Consider the following 9,915-nt stretch of genomic DNA (forward strand, 5'->3'; position numbering starts at 1 on the left):
CTCCGTCTCAAAAAAAAAAAAAAAAAAGAGAAAACAAACGTCCAGACAGTGGCTCACACCGGCAGTATCAGCACTTTGGGAGGCTGAGATGGGAGGGCTGCTTGAGCCCAAGACTTCAAGACCAGCCTGGGCAACATAGTGAGACTCCAGTCTCTATTTAAGAAATAAAAAAAACTTGCCAGCATGATGTTAGATGCTTATAGTCCTAGTTACTTGAGACGCTGAGGAGGGAGGATTGCTTGAGCCCAGGAGTTTGAGGCTGCAGTGAGCTATGATCATGCCACTGCTCTCCAGCCTGGGTGACAGAGACTGTCTCAAAAAAACAACAACAACAAAAATAAGAATAAATGGCAGAGATTTGAGTTAGGTTAAACGAAAGCTGAGCTCTTAACTACGCCAGCGGCCTGCCCCGTCTCCAGGCCCACAAATGAGTCCCCAAGGTCTGTATGTGTGACTCAGGCGTGGGGCTTTGTCTCTCATTATAATGTACATTCAAGTTGTATTTTAAGCATCTGAGTCCTCGCCTGGCCCCTTCCCCTGCCCCGCGCCAGCTGGGAGGTGGTGTCAGATGGCCCTGGCTCCAATCCCAGGTTGGTACCGGCCAGCCGACGGACTCCCTTTCCCTGAACGTGAACTTCTCCATCTGTAAAATGGGGACGGTCAAGCTCCCTGCCCCAGGGCCCTGTTCATGCCACCCAGCACCGCGTCAGCTGCGTTTGACTAGAACGTACATGGTGCACGGCTGAGTCAGGGGATGAGAATATGGGTTCCTAGGCTGGGTACGGTGGCTTACGCCTGTAACCCCAGTACTTTGGGAGGCTGAGGCTGGCAGATCATGTCAGGGGCTCGAGACCATCCTAGCTAACATGGTGAAACCCCATCTCTACTAAAAATACAAAAAATTAACCTGGTGTGGTGGCACACACCTGTAGTCCCAGCTACTCAGGAGGCTAAGGCAGCAGAATTGTTAGAACCTGGGAGGTGGAGGTTGCAGTGAGCTGAGATCACACCAGGTGACAGAGCAAGACTCTGTCTCAAAAAAAAAAAAAAAAAAGAATATGGGTTCTTAGTGCCAGCAGAGCTGGGTGTGGATTCCGAGGTGCAGAAGCCTGGGAAGGCTCCTTTACCTCTCTGTGCCTTGGTTTCCTTCCCTATTAAATGAGAATAACAGGCCAGGCACAGTGGCTCACTCCCGTAACCCCAGCACTTTGGGAAGCTGAGGCGGGCAGATGACCTGAGGCCAGGAGTTTGAGACCAGCCTGGCCAACATGGTGAAACTCCGTCTCCACTAAAAATATAAAAATTAGTTGAGGCCGGGCGCGGTGGCTCAAGCCTGTAATCCCAGCACTTTGGGAGGCCGAGGCGGGTGGATCGCGAGGTCAAGGGATCGAGACCATCCTGGTCAACATGGTGAAACCCCGTCTCTACTAAAACTACAAAAAATTAGCTGGGCATGGTGGCGCGTGCCTGTAGTCCCAGCTACTCAGGAGGCTGAGGCAGGAGAATTGCCTGAACCCAGGAGGCGGAGGTTGCGGTGAGCCGAGATCGTGCCATTGCACTCCAGCCTGGGTAACAAGAGCGAAACTCCGTCTCAAAAAAAAAAAAAAAAAAATTAGTTGAGCGTTGGTGGGCTCCTCTGTAATCCCGGCTGCTCGGGAGGCTGAGGCACAGGAATCGCTTGAACCACAGAGGTGGAAGTTGCACCGAACTGAAATCATGCCACTACACTCCAGCCTGGGCAACAGAGGGACACCTAACCCAGTCAGGAGGATGTTTTACCTGTGTGAGCCTCGGTTTCCGTCCCTGTAAAACGCTACTAGTAGTAGTCTCTATAATGATCTTTTTTTTGATCAGATCGAGTTTTGCTCTTGTTGCCAAGGCTGGAGTACAGTGCCGCGATCTCACCTCACTACAACCTCTGCCTCCTGGGCTCAAGCAATTCTCTCGCCTCAAACTCCTGAGTAGCTGGGATTACAGGCGCCAGCCACCACACCCAGCTAATTTTTGTGTTTTTAGTAGATATGGGATTTCACCCTGTTGGCCAGCCTGGTCTCAAACTCCTGACCTCAGGTGATCCACCTGCCTCAGCCTCCCAAAGTGCTGGGATTATAGGCACCTGCCACCATGCTCAGCCAAGTTTATCTTTTTATATAAAAATATAAAACTTGCCGGGCGCAGTGGCTCAAGCCTGTAATCCCAGCACTTTGAGAGGCCGAGGCGGGTGGATCACAAGGTCAAGAGATCAAGACCATCCTGGTCAACATGGTGAAACCCCGTCTCTACTAAAAATACAAAAAATTAGCTGGGCATGGTGGCACATGCCTGTAATCCCAGCTACTCAGGAGGCTGAGGCAGGAGAATTGCCTGAACCCAGGAGGCGGAGGTTGTGGTGAGCCGAGATCGCGCCATTGCACTCCAGCCTGGGTAACAAGAGCGAAACTCCGTCTCAAAAAAAAAAAAAAAAATATATAAAACTTGGAGATGGATGGTGGTGATGGTGGTTCAACAATGTCAATATTCTTTTTTTTTTTTTAAACAGAGTTTCACTCTTGTAGCCCAGCCCAGGCTAGAGTACAATGGCATGATCTCAGCTCACTGCAACATCTACCTCCTAGGTTCAAGCAATTCTCCTGCCTCAGCCTCCCGAGTAGCTGGGATTACAGGCACGTATCACCATGCCCAGCTAATTTTTGTATTCTTAGTATAGACGGGATTTCACCATGTTGACCAGGCTGGTCTCGAACTCCTGGCCTTAGGCGATCTGCTAGCCTTGGTCTCCCAAAGTGCTGCAATTACAGGCGTGGAGGACGGGAGTTTGGGACCAACCTGACCAAGATAGAGAAACCCCGTCTCTACTGAAAATATAAAAGTAGCTGGGTGCAGTGGCTCATGCCTATAATCCCACCACTCTGGGAGGCCAAGGCGGGCAGATCACTTGAGGTCGGGAGTTTGAGACCAGCCTGACCAACGTGGAGAAACCCTGTCTCTACTAAAAACACAAAAAAATATTGGCCGGCTGTGGTGGCGCATGCCTGTAATCCCAGCTACTTGGGAGGCTGAGGCAGGAGAATCGCTTGAACCTGGGAGGTAGGGGTTGCAGTGAGCCAAGATCTTGCCATTACACTCCAGCCTGGGCAATAATAGCAAAACTCCATCTCCAAATAAATAAATAAAGACAAAAGTAGCCAGGTGTGGTGGCACATGCCTATAATCTCAGTCACTTGGGAGGCTGAGGCAGGAGAATCTCTTGAACCCCGTGAGGTGGAGGTTGCGGTGAGCTGAGATCGCGCCACTGCACTCCACCCTGGGAAACAAGGGCGAAACTCCGTCTCAAAAAATTAAAAAATGGTTAAAATAAACTGCATGGTACGTATGTGATCATGATTTTAAAAACAAAGAAAGATAAAACGAAATCCTGAGTGCGACATGACCAAAATGCTGTTCCTCAGGAGGTACTAGACATTTCTTTTTTTTTGTTTTTCAGAGACAGGGTCTCACTCTGTCGCTGAGTCTGTTGTGCTGTGATGCGGTCACAGACAGCTCACCGGAGCCTCAAACTCCTGGGCTCAAGCGATCCGGCCACCTTAGCCTCCCAAGTAGCTGAGACCACGCCTGGCTAATTTATTTATTGTTTTTGGTCGATGGGAGGGGTCTTGCTATTTGCACAGCTGGTCTCCAACTCCTGGCCTCAAGCGATCCTCCCACCTCAGCCTCTCCATGTTCTGGGATTACAGGTGAGAGTCACCAAACCCAGCCAACACTCCTATCACTGTTATTCACTCACCCCATTCCTCACCTATCCCAGGCTGACGGCTAAATTAACTTCCGTGATTTAAAGAAATCATGCACATAAACTGAAGTAATACACACAGGGCATCAAGGGGACCAGGATAGCCATGGGATGCAGGAGGACCAGGGAGGGAAGGACACCGGAGACTGCAGGTGCTGGGAACACCAGGCTAGGTCATGGGTGCTCATTCTGGCATTTTCCTACATGACTTACAAATCTCTTAGGAATGTTCTTTTGGCCGGGCATGAGACCAGCCTGGCCAACATGGTGAAACCCAGTCTCTACTTAAAGGCAAAAAAACTAGCGTGGCGTGGTGGTGCACACCTGTTGTCCCAGCTACTCGGGAGGCTGAAGCAGGAGAATTGCTTGAACCTGGGAGGTGGAGGTTACAGCAAGCCGAGACTGCGCCACTGCACTCCAGCCTGGTGACACAGCGAGACTGGGTGAAGAAAAGTAAAAGAAAAAGAAAGAAAAGAAAAGAGTTCTTTTGGTCAGGTACGGTGGTGCATGCCTGCAATCCCAGCACTCTGGGAGGCCAAGGCAGGGCGATCACCTGAGCTCAGGAGTTCAAGATGAGCCTGGCCAAAAACAGTGAGGCAAAGAAAGAAAGAAAGAAAGAAAGAAAGGAAAGAAAGGAAAGAAAGAAAGGAAGAAAGAAAAAAAGAAAGAGAGAGAGAGAGAAAGAGAGAGAGAGAGGGAGGGAGGGAGGAAGGGAAGAATGAAAGGAGGAAGGAAAGAAGGAAAGAAGGAAGGAAAGAAATGTTCTTTTGTAGGCATTACAAAGACAGTAAGGTACAAATGAGAACATACGGTATCTGGGATTGGCAGGGTACAGTGGGGGACAGAAAATACTAAGGGAAATGTGATGATGTTGGAATCTGAGTAATGGGTACACGGCTCTATTTTTTTTTTTTTTGAGATGAAGTCTCGTTCTGTCAGCCAGGCTGGAGTACAGTGGCGCAATCTCAGCCCAGTGCAGCCTCTGCCTCCCAGATTCAAGCAATTCTGCCTCAGCCTCCCAAATAGCTGGGACTACAGGTGCACACCACTAGGCTCGGCTAATTTTTTTTATTTTTAGTAGAGACAGGGTTTCGCCATGTTGGCCAGGCTGGTCTCGAACTCCTAACCTCAGATGATCTGCCCACCTTGGCCTCCCAAAGTGCTAGGATTAAAGGTGTAAGCCACCACGCCTGGCCAAGATTAAAGTAAATGTCACACTGTACGTGAAGGGCCAAATAATAATCTTGTCTCATCATCAGTAGAATCAATGACAGTGACTGACATGGACAACAGCCTTGGCTTCGGTGCCACCAACAGGGTGAGAATGGGCTGACCCCCTGAGCCCCTGCCCTGCCGCACGCTTGCGCAGAGCACTCCGCGGGCAGCTGATAACACCTACCCCATCAAGCGCCTTGCACATTAATCCTCTGATCCAATTCTATCTGTCCAGTGACAGCAGAGACCAGCAAACCTTATTCATGATGCGCCAGAGCTATTTTTTGCCACTGAGGGCCAGCTAACTACCCAGCTCTCTGCCATATGGGAAAAACAGCTATACACATGTAAATGAATGGGCATGGTTGTGTGCCAATAAAACTTTATTTACAAAAACAAGCAGTGGGCTGGATTTGGCCTAGGGGCCATAGTTTTCCAACCCTTGCAGTAGAATAACTAGAAGCAGTAAACAGGCTGTTGGTCTACATTTACGTATTTAACGATTAAACCATTTCTACTAAAAATACAAAAATTAGCTGGGCATGGTGGTATGTGCCTGTAATCCCAGCTACTCGGAAGGCTGAGGCAGGAGAATCACTTGAACCCGGGAGGTGGAGTTTGTAGTGAGCCGAGGACTGAGCCACCGCACTCCAGCCTGAGTGACAAGAGCAAGACTCCGTCTCAGAAAAAAAAAAAAAGATATAGCCTGACACACAATAAGCATTCCCAAATGATTCACTTCTTGTTTGTTTGAGAGACAAGGTTTTGCTCTGTTGCCTAGGCTGGTCTCAAACTCCTAAAGTGCTGAGATTACAGGTGTAAGCCGCCGCGTCTGGCCCACTTCACTATTACACTTCCGGGTTACATGCGTGTGTATCTGCAGGTAGTCTAGGTCGTGACTCACATGTCCACCACTGTGCCGTAAATGGCAAAGGAGCCCGCCTCTCTTGGCTGGTCCATTAGACTAGAAGCTCCCTAAGGTCAGAACCCCGTCTGCTTGTACTGGTGTTTTATGCAGATACCACCCACAGCTGGGTATCTGCATCAACGTTAGCAATTGCTTTACCTTATACATAGGTAACACATGTATAGACACATAACGCAAATAACACCTCTGAGGCCGGCAGGTCCTCGCCATCTCTATGGCCCCGTCACACTGTGAATTCCAGGGGCGCCCAGCCATTCTGCCTCAGCCATGACTAGATCTGCAGGTCCCAACACAGGCCTGCCATCCAGCAGGCACTCAACAAACACTCAAAAGACCCAACTCATCAGGCCCGGTTTCTGGAGAAGGCTGGGACTCACCTTGAGGGAAGGGATGTCCTCGGCACGGATGACAAACTCGTCCCGCTCCCTGAAGATGCCCTCTCCACCACTCTCGCCGGCCTCCTCGTCGGTCTCCCCACACACCGCCGCCGTCTCCTGCTTCTTGGCCAGGTGCAGGGGCCGGGTGTCCGGCAGCTCAGGGTCTTCGGGGGACGGGGCGGCGGCTGGCTCCTCGGGAGGGGCAGCCGGTGGGGCCACGGCTGGTGGGGGTGGCGGTGGAGGCGAGGGCACAGCTGGTGGAGGTGGCGGTGGCGGTGGTGGCAGCGGCGGTGGTGAGCTGGGCGTGGGGGCCACCAGCGGGGGTGGTGAGGGCAGCGCTGGCTGTGGCGGCGGAGGCGGTGGTGGAGGCTGAGGCTGAGGCTGAGGAGTTGGGGCAGGAGGCGGAGTGGGTGGGGGTTTCTCCTCCAGCAGCGGGGGCTCTGGGGGAGACAGAGGCATCAGGGCTGGACGTTATTATCATTCCTGGCACCCTTCCCCTTGTGCCTTAAACATCGCTTTCTGTACCAAGAGCCCCTCTGTCCGCATCTGCCACTGAGCTCCCAGTGGTCCTTCTACCCTACCAGAGTCTCTCCAGAGACGCATTCTGCCTCCAGTGGCTGTGAAGGAGACCTGTCTCCCATCCCTAATGCTCTTCTCAGTCCTGAAATGTCTTTGTGTTTCCAAATTCCTTGTCTGGTTTTTTTTTTTTTTTTTGAGATGGAGTCTCACTGTTGCTCAGGCTGGAGTGCAGTGGTGCCATCTCAGCTCACTGCAACCTCTGCCTCCAGGGTTCAAGCCATTTTCCTGCCTCAGCTTCCAAAGTAGCTGGGATTACAGGCACCTACCACCACATCTGGCACATTTTTTTTTTTTTTTTTTTTAGTAGATACGTGGTTTCACCATGCTTGCCAGGCTGGTCTCGAACTCCCAACCTCAAGCAATCCACTCGTCTCAGTCTCCCAAAGTACTGGGATTATAGGAGTGAGTCACCATGCCCGGCCAACCTTGTCTGGCTCTTAACTTCTCTTCCTGAATGCCCCTCCCAACTCGTAAATCATCACCTCCCTACCTCTACTTACTCACCTCTTCTTCCTCAAAGGCCTCGTCCCTCCAAGCCCATCTTTGCCCTTTCCCTAGCCAGCTCACCAGTGTGCAGACTGCTAACCCCTCCCCTGTCCGCCAGCTCCCTTCTTTAGGCCTTTTAAGAACCTCACAGGGGCCAGGCACAGTTCTCACGCCTGTAATCCCAGCACTTTGGGAAGCCAAGGTGGGCGGATCACTTGAGGTCAGGAGTTTGAGACCAGCCTGGCCAACATGGTGAAACCCCATCTCTCCCAAAAATATTAAAAAAAAAAAACTAGCCAAGTGTTATAGCACATGCCTGTAATCCCATCTACTTGGGAGGCTGAGGTAGGAGAATAGTTTGAACCCAGAAGGAAGAGGTTGCAGTGAGCCAAGATTGTGCCACCAGAAAAAAAAAAAAAAAAAAGTTCGGGCATAATGGCTCACACCTGTAATCCCAACACTTTGGGAGGCAGAGACAGGCGGATCACGAGATCAGGAGTTTGAGACCAGCCTGGCCAACATAGTGAAACCCCATCCCTACTAAAAATATAAAAGTTAGCCAGGTGGCCGGGCGCGGTGGCTCAAGCCTGTAATCCCAGCACTTTGGGAGGCCAAGGCGGGTGGATCACGAGGTCAAGAGATCGAGACCATCCTGGTCAACACGGTGAAACCCCGTCTCTACTAAAAATACAAAAAAATTAGCTGGGCATGGTGGCGCGGGCCTGTAATCCCAGCTACTCAGGAGGCTGAGGCAGGAGAATTGCCTGAACCCAGGAGGCGGAGCTTGCGGTGAGCCGAGATCGCGCCATTGCACTCCAGCCTGGGTAACGAGTGAAACTCCGTCCCAAAAAAAAAAAAAAAAAAAAAAAAAAAAAAAAGTTAGCCAGGCATGGTGGCAACGCCGGTAGGCTGAGGCAGGAGAATTGCTTGAACTGAGAGGCAGAGGTTGGGATGAGCCAAGATTGCACCACTGCATTCCAGCCGGGGCAACAGAGCGAGACTCTGACTAAAAATAAAAAGAACCTCATAGGGTCTTTTTGTTTTTTTTTTGTTTGAGAAAGGAATCCTGATCTGTCACCCGGGCTGGAGTATGGTGGCTTGACCATGGCTCACTGCAGCCTCAACCTCCTGGGCTCCAGTGATCCTCCTGTCTCAGCCTCCCAAAATGCTGGGATTACAGGTGTGACCCACTGTGCTCAGCTTGTCATGATTTTTTTTCTTGTTTTTGAATGCTCCCCTCTAAGTCCCTGAAATCTCTCCTGACCCATGAAACGGCTGCCTCTCCATCCCTTTCCTTAGCCACGGCCCCTCCTAGCCCTTTGAAGGCTCTCTCAACCTGGCTGTTCTGTCCTGCAATGACCCTGGCAGCTTCGGCCTCACCCCATCTCACCTCTCCACTTCCCATTCCGCACCCGCACCTCTCTTTTCCTTTTTTTTTTTTTTTTTTTGAGATGCAGTTTCGCTCTTGCTGCCCAGGCAGGAGTACAATGGCTCACCGCCACCTCCGCCTCCCGGGTTCAAGCGATTCTCCTGCCTCAGCCTCCGGAGTAGCTGGGATTACAGGCATCCGCCATCACATCTGGCTAATTTTTATATTTTTAGTGAAGGGGTTTCACCATGTTGGCCAGGCTGGTCTGGAACTCCCGACCTCAGGTGATCCACCCACTTCAGCCTCACAAAATGCTGGGATTACAGGTGTCAGCCACCGTACCTGGCCCATTCCCCACCTTTCTACACCCCTCAAAAGCCCTCTCCATTCCCCAAGACCCCTCTCTGCCCTCCTGTAAGCCCCACCTCTCAACTCCCAATGGCTCTGTTTCCACTGTTAACACCCTTTAAACTGTGTCCAAAACCCTGTGCCCCCACCCTCCGCCCTTCCACCCCCACCCCCAAGACCCATCACCCTCCCCAAGTCTCTCTCTGTCCCCCGACACCTTTCTGTACCTTCACACACGGCTGACTCAGAGCCCTCCTCAGTCCTCACACCCCACCATTTTAGAACCTGGGTAGCCCTCTCCTTCCCTGTCATTTGTCACTTGCTCTGTCTCCCTGTGCTCTCCAGGGTCTGCCTTGAGGCCCCTCGTACTCCACTTAGCACCTCTAAGAAATCAGAAAAAGACGGGTCGGGCGCGGTGGCTCACGCCTGTAATCCCAGCACTTTGGGAGGCTGAGGCGGGTGGATCACGAGGTCAAGAGATCGAGACCATCCTGGTCAACATGGTGAAACCCCATCTCTACTAAAAATACAAAAAATTGGCCGGGCGCGGTGGCTCAAGCCTGTAATCCCAGCACTGTGGGAGGCCAAGGCGGGTGGATCACAAGGTCAAGAGATCGAGACCATCCCGGTCAACATGGTGAAACCCTGTCTCTACTAAAAATACAAAAAATTAGCTGGGCATGGTGGCGCGTGCCTGTAATCCCAGCTACTCAGGAGGCTGAGGCAGGAGAATTGCCTGAACCCGGGAGGCGGAGGTTGCGGTGAGCCGAGATCGTGCCATTGCACTCCAGCCTGGGTAACAAGAGCGAAACTCCGTCTCAAA

The 9,915-nt window shown here is 51.5% G+C and overlaps 1 protein-coding gene across 1 annotated transcript in view; it reads right to left on the reverse strand.

The window, feature by feature from the left end:
• PRR12 (proline rich 12) overlaps positions 1 to 9,915 on the reverse strand; it is a 39,602-nt gene that overhangs the window by 20,279 nt on the left and 9,408 nt on the right. Inside the window, exon 6 of the mRNA XM_032264659.1 lies at positions 6,311 to 6,750. Coding sequence (XP_032120550.1) covers positions 6,311 to 6,750 — 440 coding nt within the window. The remainder of the gene's footprint in view (positions 1 to 6,310; positions 6,751 to 9,915) is intronic.

This window comes from Sapajus apella, unplaced genomic scaffold, assembly GCF_009761245.1.
Source record: "Sapajus apella isolate SASKATOON/1434 unplaced genomic scaffold, GSC_monkey_1.0 scaffold144, whole genome shotgun sequence".
NCBI classification, from domain to species: Eukaryota; Metazoa; Chordata; class Mammalia; order Primates; family Cebidae; genus Sapajus; species Sapajus apella.